Raw genomic sequence first — 15,468 nt, forward strand, 5'->3', positions numbered from 1 at the left:
CTCGTGCGCACGTGTGTGATTACCTGCAGGCGTGTGCAGGGGCAGGCAGGCAGGGCATTCCCTCAGCCCAGCCCCCCACTCCCAACACACACACACCCCCCGTCGGAAACCGCTGACCTCAGCCTTCAGTCAGAGATGACAAGTTGGCGGTGGCCAGCCGTGGGTGTCAAAGCCTCCCGCTGCACGGCGCAGGTGCACTCAATCCTGCTCAGCTACGTGGGTTTCACAGGAGGGGGCCCTGCCGCTGCAGCTCTGTCCCTCTCAGCTTCCAACAAGAGTGGATGTATGGGTGGGGGGCTCAGGGACCCCTGCGTGCCGGACCCCACAAAACATTTATTCACGTACAAAGTAGAATGTGAGTGAGAGAGCTGGGCTCCGGCCGCGCCTCCCGCGTGCGCCCAGGCTCCGCGGCAGCACAAGAGTGTGCCGGCCTGCAGCACAAAGAACCGGGTTTCCTGAAACAGAGAGTGGGAATGCAGGGACAAGGACGCAAAGAATGGAGCCAAGACAAGTCCTGATCAAGGCTCGCTTATTCAACAAATCCAGTAGTATTTAAACATGACCAGTTGTTTACAAGAAGGAGAATAAAAGATTTACATATCAAAAAGGCTTTTAAGGTTACAAAGAGTTCCCAATAAGGTTCTTAATTATGGATTACAAGGGTACCATAAAACACTTAGGTGATAAATGCAGGATTCAGGTGTGACTGATTAGCTATATCATCTCTTGTGAGAGGTTTAGCAGTGAGATAAGGTCCTTCCTTCCTCTTCCCGGAATCTCCCTAGCCTAATTGTCTGTGCAGGGAAGTCTCCATCCATATGTTTAAGTGTAAACAAAGGGGGCGACTGCCTGTGGCTGCCCACACGTGAGCACCCGGAGGGCCTCCAGGGAAGCTGAGCGGTGGGAACGGGGGCTCCGCGCAGCTGGGAGTTCGCAGCAGGGGCCCGAGCAACCAGGTGGTGGCAGCACTGCCCAGGGAATGCCCTGGGGACCACAGCTGGCCCCTGCGGCGGCCCAGGCCGGGGCAGCAGGCTCTCTGGAAGCAGCTGAGCAGTCTCTCCAAGGAAGAAGCCCCCAGCGGACGGTCCCCCCTGGGCGGGGCGTCGTCTCCGGGAGGGCTGACTCCACCCAGAGCCCTCCCCGAGTGACCTCCCTCGTCCTCACAGGCAGGTGCGCACTCGCGGGCCCGGGTCAGCGCCTGGCAAGGGCCGCGTATGTGCTGGCTTCGGCCGTGGGCTCCGGGGGCTGGGGTGACACGGCGCCGGCCGCCCTCCGCGCCATCGCCCGGTGGTCCAGCTGAGCGTAGGTCACGTCCTGGGGGCCGCCTGCCGCAGGGCTCTGAGAGAAAGGGCCCAGGGGGTCAGGGTGGCAGAAGCTGGGGCTGGGGCAGCTGCTTTGAAAGGCCCTGGGAGGTGATGTCATTGTGTGTTCCCCCGCCCCCAGGGTGTCGGGCCGGCCTGGGACCAACAGAACGGCTCGGGGTGAGGCCCCAGAGGACGCTGTGGCTTCCGTGTTGCCCTCTGGGGAAGCCTGCTGCCTGCAGGGAGGGGCCCACGTGGTGAGGAGCCGAGCCCCCGGCCCGCCCCGCAGCGTTGAGAGGCTGATCCTCCAGCCTCAGTCAAGCCTTTGGAGGCGAGAGCAAGCCAGCCAGAGCCAGCAGCACCCGGGGGCCGAGGCAGGGCGTGGGGGCGAACTCACGGCTGCGTCCGGCTCTCCGTCTTTCCCAGCAAGCCTGTTGACCGCGGCCTTGTCTAGAAAGGACGTGAGGTCAGCGGTCCCGCGTGGACGTCATCGGAACCCCTCCCCCGCCGGGCTTCCACTTGCCCTCTGCAGGCCTGCCCGCCCTGCGGCCCCGTACCTGGGGTCCTCTCTAGGTCGGTGTCAAGGCTGAGCCTGAGGGCAGAGAACAAAGGGGCGCTGTGGGCAGCCCGCCGCTGGGGGGTTGGGGTTGGGGGTGGGGCCGGGTGGGCGGGGCTTGTGCCAGGGGGGTCTCACCTCTCCTGCGCTTCCTGTCCTTCGCCCTTGCTGCTGGGGCGCCCTGAGGACAGTGGAGGGTCCCAGTTAAAGCGGGGGCCCTTGTTCCCTGCACCCTGACCCGCCTGCCAGGGCGCCCCCAGACCCACCGTGTTTTGTCCGACTCTGGTGATGGAGGTAGAGGAGAACCAGGAGGAGGAGGCAAAGCAGGAAGGCCGCAGAGACGCCCACGAGGATGTGAAGGAGCCCAGCGCTCCGGGCCGGAGCGGGCATGCCTGGGCGGCAGGGAACGCGTGTCAGCGGCACGCGCTCGCTCGGCACCTCCTGTGTGCCGCGCAGGCACACAGCAGTCCTGCCGCCCAGGAAGCAGACTCCTGAGAGTCCAGGGCTCCGTGACGGGCAGCGGACGGAGCCAGGCTGCACCTCTCCCCCTTTTCCCCAGGAGGGGCGCGCCAGCTTCAGGTTCCAAGGTCCCTACCACTCACCACCGTGGCAACAGTCATCCAAAGGCGGCTGTGCGTCTCCTGCGAAGTGGGGGGGGGGTGGGGTAGGGTCAGAGACCAGAGCTGGGCAAAGACGGCTGGGTCTCCCCAGCTCCGCCATGGGGTGTCCCTTCCCTGCACAGGATCCTGACACCCGGTCTACAGCACCTGTGCTGTCCAGCCTGGAGACACGTGTGGCAACTGGCATTTAAATTTAAGGACACATGGAACAAGAATTCTGGCCCTAGGAGCAGGCCTTGTGGTATAGTGGGTCAAGCCCACATCCCGTGTTGGAGTGCCTGGGTTCGAGTCCTAGCACCTCTGCTTCTGATCCCACTTCCTGCTAATGCATTCTGGGGGGAGCACTTGGGCCCCTGCCGCCTATGTGAGAGACCCAGATGGAGGGCTGGGTTCCCGGCTTCAGTGTGGCTCAGCCCTGGTTGTTGTGGGCCTTTGGGGAGTGAACCAGCAGAAGGGAGATGGATCTCCCTCTCCTGCCCCATAATTCTACCTTTTTTTTTTTTATTACTAATTTAATTTGAAAGGCAGAGTGATGGAAAGAGGGAGAGAGATAGGACAGAGAGAGAGACAAACAGAAAGATTTCCACCTGCTGGTTCACTCCCCGAATGGTTGCGATGGCCAGGACTGGGCCAGGCCGAAGGTGGGAGCCAGGAACTCCATCTGGGTCTCCCACATGGATACAGGGGCCCAAATCCTTGGCCCGTCTTCTGCTGCTCTCCCAGGAGCACCAGCAGGGGGCTGCATTGGAAGTGGAGCAGTAGGGAATCGAACCGGAGTCCAGACGGGATGCCAGCGTCCCAGGTGGCAGCTTAACCCTGCTATGCCATAATGCTGCCCCAGTTCTGCCTTTCAAGTATGCAAATAAATAACAGACATTTTTTCAGAATGCAGACCCTCAGTCTCACTGGCCACGTGTCACGGGCTCAGTGGCCACGTGCGGCTGATGTCCTCTGCCGCCCCTCTGTGGCTACTGGCTCCCGCTGCCTGAAGGCCTGCAGCTGGTGGGCAGGTGCCCGGGGCGCCCTCCGCACCCCTGGCCCAGTGCAAGGTGACCAAATCCGGCAGGGCTCCTCCAAGCATGGAGTCCACTCCACATGTCCCCTCTTCCCACCACACCCCAAGCCCAGGGCTCGTGCAAACAGACGCTGGATGGGTCCCCGGTCTGCCCCTCTCAGAAGCACCTGGCTCAGTGCCTCGGCCCCCCCCCCCCCAAGGGAGGACAATCCTGGCCTCTCCATCATCTGTCTGCCTTCTGCGGTTCCAGCCCAGGTCCCACCTGTCTGGGCTTACAGCCTGCGCCTCTTGGGCCCCAGGATGACAACCCTGGGCATGGGGAAGGGTCTGCAGATGGCTCGTGGCCCCTGTCCTCCTCCGGGAAGGGACAGGTCACAGCTGGCTGGGGGAGATGGACTGGACGAGCCCAGGGCAGGAGCAGAGCCGGGGCACAGGGCGGTGGCTTTGCACTAAGCCTCAGGGCTTCGTCCTCTCCACCCCTGCGGGTCCTTTTCCTGGGGGAGTTCCCCGTGACCCCCAGGGGCCAGTGTGGGTTTGGGCGTGGCCACCCTGGTGCCCTGGGGCTGGAGAGCAGGAGGGGTGGAGCTGGCCAGTCAGACTGCGCCCTCCAGCATGGGAGGGTGGCGGGGGTGGGGGGGTCCGGGAGGCTGCAGACAGAGGGTGGCTGCTAGGACTGGGCCCAGGACTGGACAGAGACCTGAGGGCACAGCTGAGACGGGGCCGGGGTCGGAGGCCCGGGGGACGTCCTCAGGGGTCACCGCCAGCTCCAGTTCTCCACTGCGCTCAGACCAGGCGCCTGATTTATGGTAGAGGCAGCGGTACCGCCCAGCCGTGTCTGCGTCCCTGGTGAGGAGGGGAAACCGCGCCTCCCTCTGGTTAGGCGTCGCGCGCCTCTCATTCTTGAGCTCACTTCCTTCTTTCTCCAGGCGGAAGGTGTCAAACTCAGCAGGGCTCCGGCACACGATGGTCACGGGCTGCCCCAGGAGGACCGTGGGGCCTGGCTCAGCGGAGATGGAGGGACTGGGCCAGGCCTCTAGGAGGGAGCAGACGGGAGCTCAGCGCCCACTTGGAGAAAGCACCAGACCACAAAGTTCATTTGCACTGCACGAATATTTTAAGCAAACGAGAGTTGTGCAGCCTCGTCCCAACCCCATCACGGCATCTCAGCGGCTCCTTGGGCGCGCACCACCCTCATCACCACGTCTGCCTGCTCTTGTGTGCTGCCCACAGCACTGTTCACCGTGGCCAAGACACGGAGTCCACCCGTGCGCACCGGGGGCGGGGTGAGGAGAGGCAGGGTGGTGCAAGTGCACGGTGGGGCCCTTCCCAGCCTCAGAAATGGACACGACCCGGCCAACCAGCGCCATGGAGAGAACAGGAGGGCGCCACGTTCAACCAAATAAGCCAGACGCAGAAAGACCAGCGCTGCAAGAGCCCCAAACCCCCAGACTCACAGGAGTAGAGGGTAGAATGGCGGCCACCAGAGGCTGGGGGTGGGGTGGGGATGGGCACGTGCTGACCAAAACCCCGGAGGAACGGGTTTCTGAGGCTACCGCACCGTGCGGTGACCATGGCGAATAACAGACTAGACACTGCAAAATGTTCACGGTTTTGCATGTTCTCACCACAAAAAACAGTCGCAAGCTTGACCGGCTTGAATGTTCCATAAAACACAGCAGTGCACCCCATAAATATATACGATGACTTGTCCATCAGTAATAAATTTTTTTAAATCAAGAAGACCTTCGGGAGAGATCTGGGTGAGGGTCCCACATCCGGGGTTTTGCAATTTGGAGTGTTTGAAGGGGTGCGTGGAAACATCAACATGAGGAGCCCAGGCGTGGCTCTCCAAAACATTTTTTGTACCAAAATAAACAATCTTTTAATCCAGGAACTGTTGGGGAGCTCACTAGGGGTCTGAGGGTCCTCTCCTGGCCTCTGGGGGGGGGACACCGCCCCCGCCCGGGCTGCCCTTGGGCGCGGAGGCACCTGGGAAGAAGGCACTCACCTGCCTGCATCTGCACATGGATCACCTGGCCCAGGCAGAGCCCTGCAGGAGAAAAGCCAGAGGGGAGCGCCTCGCCCGCCACCTTGACACCAGACCCTCCCCCATCTAAGTGCTCCCCAGCCCTTCTTAGAACGGATCCCGCCCCCACCTGCAAGTCTCTGCTTCCGGGACTGAGTCCGACTTGGGCTGGGGCACAGGGAGACAGCAGAGGGGCAGCCTGGGGGGCTCCCAGGGTCCCCCAATCTCCTGGACTAGAGTCAGGCCTCAGCCCCAGTCTCCCTCCCTCCCTCCCTCCCTCCAGGACTCACCGAGGCACAGGAGGATGGTGGGATCGGGGGACATGGCTCAGCTCCAACGGCTTCCCCTGGAAGACCCGGCCTGGCCAAAGAGAAGCCACAGGACGTGCCAGCCAGGGCCCCCGTCCTGGGGTTACTGCACCACTGCAAAGAGGAAGTGCCTTCTGTCCTGTTCCTCTCGCTCTTCCTGTTGGCCGGACGGAGGTCTTGGCTTCGGGAAGGTGGTGCCCGTCCCTGGGCTCTGAGGACACTCAGCCGACCTTGCTCTGCACCTACGGGACGGGGCAGGTTAAAGGCTGGGCTACAGGCTGGCTGTCTGTTCTGGGAACGGACACTTCCCCACGTTTAAAGTAGGAACCCCCGCAAGTGCTGACTACGCTGGTCTGTGGTAGAACCCCCACCAGGCGGGAGAGTACAGCGAGCACGGTGCTGGGGGCAGGGGACACGGGGTGGGGGGGGCGTGCCATCACTACGGAAGCCTGCACGTGGGCTTTGCACACTGTGGGTGAGAATGCAAGTTTGCACAGTCACTGTGGGAACAGTGTGGGGCTTCCTTAAAGAACAAGAGCCAGGACGGCCTGTGACCCAGCAGCCCCGTTCCTGGGTACAAACCCAGAAGAACAGGGACTCACTGCTGCCGTCCCAGCTGTCCCAGCTGTCCCAGCTCTGTTCACGGCAGCCAAGACACAGAGTCAGCCCAGGTGCCCAGCCTAGGATGAGTGGATGAGACAATGCGGTGCACATACACAACGGAATAAAAAGAGCGAAACCTGACGTTTGCAGCAAAATGGCTGGAAGCGGAAGACATCATGTTGAGTGAGATAAACCAGACACAGAAAGACAAACACTGCATGTTCTCCCTTCTATGTGGGAGCTCAAAAAAAAAAACGAAATAAAACCAAACAAAACACCTCAATCTGAACCCAGAATGGTGATTACCAGAGGCTGGGAGGGGTAGGAGGGACAGTGGGAGTTTGGAAAGTGGGTACCAGATCAGATTTAGGTAGAAGGAGTACACTCCTAGTTACCCAGCATAGTGGGGCCCACGGTTCACATTAACCTCGCGTATAGTCTACGGACAAACAGAAGAAAGAAATCCAAGCCTGCACTCGCGAACTGATGTGGAACATGTTGGCTACCCTGATTTGATCAGCGCACGCTGGGGATGTGAACTGAAATGTCACCTGGTAGCCCTTACACCTGTACAATTATTGTGAAGAAAACAATTTTTAAGAAAGTATGTGTTGGCCGGTGCCACGGCTCACTAGGCTAATCCTCCTCCTTGCAGCGCCAGCACATCAGGTTCTAGTCCCGGTCGGGGCGCCGGATTCTGTCCTGGTTGCCCCTTTTCCAGGCCAGCTCTCTGCTGTGGCCAGGGAGTGCAGTGGAGGATGGCCCAAGTGCTTGTGCCCTGCACCCCATGGGAGACCAGGAGAAGTACCTGGCTCCTGGCTTCGGATCAGCGCGCTGGCCACGGCGGCCATTGGAGGGTGAACCAACGGCAAAGGAAGACCTTTCTCTCTGTCTCTCTCTCACTGTCTACTCTGCCTGTCAAAAAAAAAAAAAAAGTATATGGGGGCTGGCACCGTGGTGTAGTGGATAAAGCTGCTGCCTGTGGAGCCAGAATCCCATATGGGCACCGGTTTGAGTCCCGGCTGCTCCACTTCCAATCCAGCTCTCTGCTGTGGCCTGGGAAAGCAGTGGAAGATGGCCCAAGTGCTTGGGCCCCTGCACCCACATGGGAGACCCAGAAGAAGCTCTTGGCTCCTGGCTTCGGATTGGCCCAACTCCAACTGTTGCAGCCATCTGCGGAGTGAACCAGGGGATGGAAGACCTCTCTCTAACTTTTACAAATAAATAATCTTAAAAAAAAGAAAGTATGTACTCAAATGTTGCACTGCAGACATAAGTATATGTTAATAAAAATCCTTTGAATGGCGAAATTAGCCACACACACACAAAGAGTTAGACATGGAGCCATTCTGTGACCCTGCAAGCCCACTGCTGGATGTGGACCAAGGCCATGGACTTGGTGTGCAGCAGAGACGCCTGCCCTCCCCTGCCCACCACAGCTGTGCTCACAAGAGCTGGAAGTGCCCGAGTGTCCACAGACGCACGAGCGGACAGTGTGGTGGGCACACGCAGTGGGGTGCTGCACAGCCTAGGAAGGAATCCACGCGTGGGACACGGATGGGCCTCGAGCACAGGTTCTGTGTGAAATGGGCCAGCCGCGGACACACAAGCGCCACGTGTGTCCCACCCACAGGACAAGTTCACAGACCAAAGGCTGCGGAGCTGGGTGCCAGGGCAGGGGTGACCAAAGGCACACGTTTTCAGTTAGGCGAGGTGAGTCCACTGTGCAGAACCGGGCCCACAGTCACCGTGAAACATCGCCCAGCAACACTGCTTCAGTCATTAATCTTCGTCTATTTGAAAGGCAGAGAGAGAGAGAGAGAGAGACAGAGATCCACGGGCTCGCTCCCTCAATACCTGCAACAGCTGGGGCTGGGCCAGGCCGAAGCCAGGATCCCAGCACCCAGTCTGGGTCTCCCACGTAGGGGGCAGGGATCCAACCACGTGGGCCACCACCACTGCCTCCTGAGATGATCCGCAGGAAGTTGGAAGTGGAGGTGTAGCTGCAACTGGAAGCCAGGCCCTGGTGGGCGTGGCAACTGGAAGCCAGGCCCTGGTGGGCGTGGCTGTCTTCACCACCGCACCAAATACCCCACCCGTGGAGGCCGTGGACGCTTACCGTTTCTTAAGAGGACAGCTCTCATGCTAATGCTGTCGTCTTGTACCCGTAGGGGTCTGTCTGTCATCTGTCTGTCTATAATCTCTATCTTGGGCTAACATGAGCTATCTCCCATCTCCCCCAGCATCCTGTGGAAGCGGGCAGGGGTGGGGTGGCCCAACAGCATATGCAAAACCCCAACGGTATAGCTCGATCAGGAGACCAGACTTGGGACTGGCCTGCGGCCTGGGCAGACGGGCACCTGGCCGCACTGGGAATGCACCTGTGCACACAGAGCCCCGAGGCAGGCCCCGCTTCCCAGCTTCTCGAATCCACTGCTCTGAGGACAGCGAGGCGCTATCGGTCTCCTGGATCAGGTGTCAGCGGCAGATGGCAGATGTCCGCTGCCCCCTCCTTCCTGACAGAAACTGGGCTCTGTCTGTGTGGCCGTCGTGTTCCAGGCACAGGAAGGAAGCGGGGCTGGTGTTACTGGCATCTGGCAATCCCCTCTGGTTCAGTGCGGGGCACTTGAGCAAGCGCAGCTGGTGACCACACCGACGGCAGAATGTTCCGGGGCTCTGGCATCCTGTTTCTTTGTTAGTAACAGGGGTTTCATAGGAGAAGGTTGCCCTCCTGTCCTCTGCCAGCAGCCACGGTCACGCCCTGCTCCCTGGGAAACGCACGCATGGCTTCTCTCCAGTGGCAACGTGTGTCCTGCCTCCTAAGAGTGTGGACTGGACTTCCCGTCGGCTCCTTACATGGGCGTGAAAGGGCCCCCGTTCTCTCGGTGTGCGCCCGGCTCCTGCTGCTCAGCCAGTGTCCGTGAGGTGTATACCCACTAACGCACGTAGCTGTGTAGCCCACCAGTCCCAGGCTTGCAGGGCTCTGGGGTGTGAGCGATCGCACCATATTTACCCCTTCTAGGACTCCCAGGTGCTTGCTTAGTAGTTTGTGCTGTCACACACAGCACGGCCCTGAGTGCAGCAGTGGCAAATGCCAGGTCTCTGGGTCTCCACGTGGGTGTGATGGCAGCTGCCCTTACTCCTCACCACCACGGGCTGGGACTTCGTCCTCAGTCCTGGGCACGTACAGCCCCAGGATCTCCCTGCAGCTAGGGCACAATGCCTGATGGGCTCGGCTGTGGGTCCTGGGGAAGCCCCTGGAGATGAGGCCACCCCCGGTGGGCACCTCTGTAGGGAGGTGAGCAGATCCGCCAGGAGCAGGAGCGGAGCCACCCGTGCCCAGGCGTGGGGTGGCACACGCAGCCTGGACAAGGCGCCTGGCCTCTCCCTCTCCAAGCTGAACCCACAGCACTCGGGCGGACCTGGGAGTGTTGCTGTGGATTCGTTCCTGAGAGGAAGCCCATGGTGGGGCAAGAGGCGCGGAGTCACCACACAGACCCCGGGAGTCGGGTGAAAGCAGGCCAGAGACAAGCAGCCGGCAGACTCGTTTATTTCAGTGGCTACAGCAGCTTATAGAGCCAAGGCAGCCAATCCGGTCAAGGGGCGGTCTATGCCCTAACCAATCACAGCCTGTTGCCAGGCAGTTTCCGAAGCCATCTGCTTGGTCTGCTGTTGGTGACCTCAAGACGAGTTTTCAATTGTTTGGTGTTTTCGTTTTGGGGGGAAGTAACTTTGTTTTTATTATTTGGAAAACGCCCTCACCTACAGGAATTAAGGCCAGGACCGGAAGCTGTGGCGGCAGCCGCTGTTCCCGGGCTGTGGTCGGTATTTCTAAGTGGTGAGCTGCCTCGCTCGCTCTCGCAAGACCCGCGAGCCCCCCTGGAATTTTGGGTCCGTGTGGCGCGGTAGCCCCGGAGTCAGTCTCTCGGCTGTGGGCCTGAGGCTGTGCCGGAAGATGCCCGGGCGGCAGCGGCTGAAGAGGGCACGAGCGGAGGGGCCGGCCGGGGCCGCCGAAGGAGGGCGTCCTCTGACCCGGGGACTTTAATTGCTGTGTGAGGCCAAAGGAGGAGAGACGTATTGTGTTCAAAATTTGAATTCCCTGTGGTACTCTGCCCGCTGCCCCCTGTCGTGCGTGTGCGTGGACGACCTGGCCCCGCTCCCGCTGCCGTGTAACCTAGAGTAGGAGAGAAGCCGCCCTGTGCTCGCCCGTCGGCCTGTGCGGCGCAGGGGCTTCTGGGCGTCAGGGGCAGGGGCTTGCAAGGGCCCCCGCGGGCTGAAAGGCGAGGGTGAAGTGTCTGCGTGGGACCTGCATGGCCCCTGACTGGGAGGAGAGGAGGCGCCCGCCAGCTTCGTGTGTTGTCCAGCGCCAAGTTTATTTCAGTAGCAGACATGAGAAATACTTGAGGTCCAAACCCTGCCGTGTTTAAGAAATCCTACCGTGTTAATAAAAGTATTCATTTGCTTGAAAAAAAAAAATCATAAGTCCCCAGACCCACAGCTTGCTTAGACTGAGGTCCTTTTCACTATCAATTTTCTTACTTTTGATCCCCAAGGGATAAGCCCAGCTTATAAACACTGGGGATGCTTTCCACCCCAGACCCCGGCCCCTGTGGTTAGGTGGAAAGACCCCTGACAGGAGAATGGAGGGGACCACACCCTCTGCTAACCAAGGGCCGAGGAAATGCTGTGTCTTTCCAGAGAATGCGGGACAGCCCATTTGGGTACCAGCCAGAAACATCAAGCCTGCAACTGACAGCCAACCAGAACCAGCTGAACAGGACTGAGAGACCACCTTGTTAGCAGACACACCTGCCCTGTCATCCTACCCTGAGAAACTGCCCATAGCCATGCCTGTTACTGTTTTATACCCCACTAGCTCTGGTCAGCCCCTCAAATGGCCCACAGCCTGTGTGTGGTCATGCCACTCCTGATCACCACTGTTCCTCATTCCTACCCCCATCTGAGCAAGCACTCTCGTGGTCTTCCGTTTTGAGCGCTGGTTAGTCAATGATGGGCAAGATCCCCTGGGGGACAACCTGAGACAGGCACAGCGCCATACGGAGACCACAAGGAAACGGGGTCAGCAATGGTATGGCCAAGAATCGCGCCTCCCGTTGCTCAAAACTAAACAAAAAGGGGAAAATGTGCTGGAATGAGGGGTGAAAAGGCCATATCAAGATGGCCACTGAGGTGAAAAGGTCACGCCAAGATGGCTGCTGGCAACAGGCACTGCCTGGATTTCTACGCCACGGCGCCGGCCCCTCAGCCAGCAAGTTCGTTTAGTTTCACAAGAAGCTGGCACGGCGTCTGCCAGATGGCTTTGCCATTTTGTGCTCCCACCAGCAATGAAAGAGACTTCCGGGTGCCCGTCCACCTCCTCCCCAGCCGTGGTGTTGCCTGTGCCTGGACTGGGCCAGTCTAAAGGTGTGCAGTGCTGACCTGGTTCCTTCAGTGTTGCAGGAAGTGCAGAGGCCGGGCGGGGACATCAGCGTGAGTTCCCCCTCTGCTCTTGTCTCCCACAGTTCACTGGCTCTGGACGAGTCACTTCCCTTTTGAACTTTCATAAGCTTTGGTTTATGATTTCCTTATCACATGCTTGAGTGAGCGAAACAGAGCTCCCGGTCCAGCCAGGGAGACGGTCAGACGTGGAGTCGCAGTGGCACAACCACCGCTGTGTTGCAAGGGTGGGGGTGGTGCGGCCCACAGTCAGCCAGTCCACAAACGCCAGGGCCTTCACAGAGGATTTGTTTCTCATTCATGTAAATGACCAGTGGGGGTTTTGTGGGCAGAATTCGATGATTCAGGCCACCGCCATGCAAATTCAGGGGCAGTGACATCCCCTGTGTCCAGCTGGCAGGAACAGAGAGAGACAGCAGAGATCAGATGACCGCTTGTGGAAGTCTCTGGCCTGGGGGTGACACACTGTTTCTGCTCGGATGTCTTGGCCTTGGTCATGTGGTCACATGTGGACACAAGGGAGATTAGGGAAAAAAAAGTTCTTGGTGCCTGGCTGCCTCCTGGTGATCCTAACAACTGTAAAAGGGAAAAGGCACAGCTTTCTCTGGTCGGCAGCCAGGGAAATCGAAGGACGCGGCAAAGGAGTGGCTGCAACCCCCCCCCCCCCACCTCGTAAGCCCGCCAGGTGAACACTCCCAGTGCCAAGGACGGAGATGCCGCCGCGCGCTCTCCAGGAGCCAGTGCCAGCTACCCTGAAGGAGGCTGTGGCGAGCTGCAGCGGGGAAGGTGGCGTGAGGGCCGGGGGAGCACCGAGCACAGGGACCAGGCGTTGAGGAAGGCTCCAAACCCGAGGCCGTTCTGCCTGTTCTCAGAAGTTGGGTCCGCTTCAAACGGGAAAACAGTGAAGCAGAGCCCGAGTGCTGAGTGGGACTGTCAGAAACATGAGTAAAGATTCTGGATTTTATTGTTAAAATGGGAAAGATTCTAGCACAGGCATGACATAACCACATAAACAGTTCTTGGAGACAATCTCAGGGAGCAATGAAAATAGCCGCTTGCTTTTGTGAGCACCGGCGTGGTGGCCTTGTTCTGGGCTCTCTGTGTGGGTGTGCGTCCTTTGTTAGATCCATTTTATAGAAGAGAATTCTGGTTTTTTTTTTTTTTTTTTTTTTTTTTTTTTTTGATAGGCAGAGTGGACAGTGAGAGAGAGAGACAGAGAGAAAGGTCTTCCTTTGCCGTTGGTTCACCCTCCAATGGCCGCCGCGGCCGGCGCACCGCGCTGATCCAGTGGCAGGAGCCAGGAGCCAGGTGCTTTTCCTGGTCTCCCATGGGGTGCAGGGCCCAAGCACCTGGGCCATCCTCCACTGCACTCCCTGGCCACAGCAGAGGGCTGGCCTGGAAGAGGGGCAACCGGGACAGAATCCGGCGCCCCGACCGGGACTAGAACCCGGTGTGCCTGCGCCGCTAGGCAGAGGATTAGCCTAGTGAGCCGCGGCGCCGGCCCAGAAGAGAATTCTGAGAGGGGCTGGCGCTGTGGCGTAGAGGGCCAAGGCTCCACCTGCTGTGCTTGCATCCCATGTGGGTGCTGGTTCGAGTCCCGGCTGCTCCACTTCTGATTCAGCTCCCTGTTGATGGCCTGGGAAAGCAGCAGAAGATGGCCCAAGTGCTTGGGCCCCTGCACCCGTGTGGGAGACCTGGAAGAAGCTCCTGGCTCCTGGCTTTGAATCTGCCCAGCTCCAGCTGTTGTGGCCATCTGGGAAGTGAACCAGCAGATGGAAGACCTCTCTCTCCGTCTCTCCGTCTCTCTCTTTAACTCTGCCTCTCAAATAAGAGAACACTGAGGCTCCAAGAGTGAATTTATCCTGTGCATGAAGGGAGGAGGGAGCTGGTTTCAGCCGGGACTGACACCGTGTCCTTCCCTACTGTTGCTCTGCCCCTGTGTTCCGGGAAGAGCTTGAGCAAAACAGGTGTGAACAGACCACGTGGGAAGCTGCTGACTTCTGAGAGAGAGAGAGATGGGCACTTGGGCTGGGTGCTGCCGAGACTGGGCTTGGGTTCGTGGCCCGGAGGTGCCCAGGAGGTGCAGTCCTTCATGTTGGAAGGATGTCGACTCTGAAACATCTGCCTAGGTTGTTTCAGGCTCATCTTCCACTGTGAAATCTAGAGAAAGAACTAACAATAAAGAACATCTGTTTGTAGGTCTTGGGGTATCTCCAAAGAGGGAGCTGGAGGCTCCTAAAAGCCAAAGAGGAAGCAAACCGAGATGGGGGTTTGCGGCCAAATGTTTGCTGGTTCTGAAAGTAAAAGCAGCAGAAGACAGAGAGCCGAGCAGAAGTGGGCTGGAGAATCGCAACAGAGAACTAGGAAATCTGAAAGCAGACCATGGGCAATCCTGGCCTCGGGAAACGTAGTGACTGAAATCGGGAGGCAGCGGGTGCAGGTAACAGCAGGCGGTAGCCGGCCGGAGGGAGATCTCAGACCACCCTGGATCAGAAGTCACTGTTGTGAGAGGGCACGGAGACCGTGGGGGGAAGGGCCCGAGACGTGTGTGGCCCAGGGGAGACGGCCGGACACGTGACATGTGTGTGACTGGAATCCCCTGAGGAGATTCCTGGAACCTGTAAAAGAGGAGGCCACGGGTTGGACACTCGGCAGGCAGCTCACGCCTGACACTCACAGCTTCCCCCAGCTCAGCCAATGAGGATTCCAGGCTTACAACACAGCAGTGGGATCTTCAACTCCTCCCTTTTCCTCAGCACCGTGCGTGGGTTTTCTTAGAAAGCCTTCCGGAAGTCCTCACTGCTCGCACCTGCACCACCTGACACTGCCCTGACCCGAGACCACTGCTCGCCGCGGCGCGGACACTGGCGCACCTGCTGGGAGTATCCCAGGAGTCCCCTGCTCACCCTTCTTGCTTCTAACCTTGCCCCTCTCCACGGGGTAGTGCTGTTGTCTTGCTCAAAACATAGCCATTCGCCCAAGCGCTAGGGCTAAACCCAGCAGCGCCAGCGCCAGCGCCAGCGCCAGCAGTGGCCTGCAGCCCGAGGCATGCTGCCCCGCCCACCCCTGTGCTGTGCCAGCTGCAGGTCCCTGGTGGGTGGGCGGATCCCGATGAGAGAGAGCAGCCGGGCAGCCTAAGGCTGTGCCTTTAGGAAACCGGTCCCTCGAGAGCCCCACTTTTATTTAACAAAAGAAGGAGGAGTTGACGAAAGGTCCCGCAGTGAGTGACGGAAAAGATGATGCGGCAGCGAGGGACACCAGCCGGGAGCTGACAGCGGTAGCTTTCAGAAACCACAGCCTCAAAGGCGGCAGCTTTGGGAAGAGCCGGCCTCGTCCTCGGCGCAGAGCGCTCCAGCGGGAGGACTGTGGTCAAGGCACAGTGCAGGCTGGGCAGGCCGGGCCCTGAGGAGCCGGGCGGGCAGGACCCGGATGCCTTCCGGGGAGGGAAGGAGGGCGATACGCTCGCAGCCCTCAGAGGGGAAGCCCGGGGGTAAAGTGGCAGTACAGTCCGGCCCATGCGACACGGCTCACGGCTGGTGACAGGTGCCGATTGCCACGCAATGGCCGTGGTAGAATCATCAG

The 15,468-nt window shown here is 59.6% G+C and overlaps 1 protein-coding gene across 9 annotated transcripts; it reads right to left on the reverse strand.

Moving 5' to 3' along the window:
• Positions 1 to 512: 512 nt before the first annotated feature.
• Positions 513 to 8,405, reverse strand: LAIR1 (leukocyte associated immunoglobulin like receptor 1). 9 transcript variants are annotated; one of them, XR_011384222.1, is made up of 10 exons: positions 5,809 to 6,226; positions 5,501 to 5,542; positions 4,190 to 4,525; positions 3,065 to 3,216; positions 2,460 to 2,498; positions 2,124 to 2,249; positions 1,996 to 2,038; positions 1,859 to 1,917; positions 1,699 to 1,751; positions 513 to 1,338 (listed from the first exon to the last, which is right to left on the reverse strand). XR_011384222.1 is itself a non-coding variant. In XM_070063191.1 (10 exons), exons 2-10 carry the CDS (start codon positions 5,840 to 5,842, stop codon positions 1,192 to 1,194), a joined length of 879 nt encoding a protein of 292 aa, XP_069919292.1. In that variant the 5' UTR covers positions 5,843 to 6,068; positions 8,287 to 8,405; the 3' UTR covers positions 513 to 1,191. The 9 variants fall into 9 exon arrangements, 7 of the variants coding, with proteins under 7 accessions (XP_069919292.1, XP_069919291.1, XP_069919293.1 ...); XR_011384223.1 differs by having other exon boundaries at positions 1,859 to 1,893; positions 5,809 to 6,224; XM_070063191.1 differs by lacking the exon at positions 3,065 to 3,216 and adding an exon at positions 8,287 to 8,405 and having other exon boundaries at positions 5,809 to 6,068.
• Positions 8,406 to 15,468: the final 7,063 nt, after the last annotated feature.

This window comes from Oryctolagus cuniculus, chromosome 18 (genome assembly GCF_964237555.1).
Source record: "Oryctolagus cuniculus chromosome 18, mOryCun1.1, whole genome shotgun sequence".
Lineage (NCBI taxonomy): Eukaryota > Metazoa > Chordata > Mammalia > Lagomorpha > Leporidae > Oryctolagus > Oryctolagus cuniculus.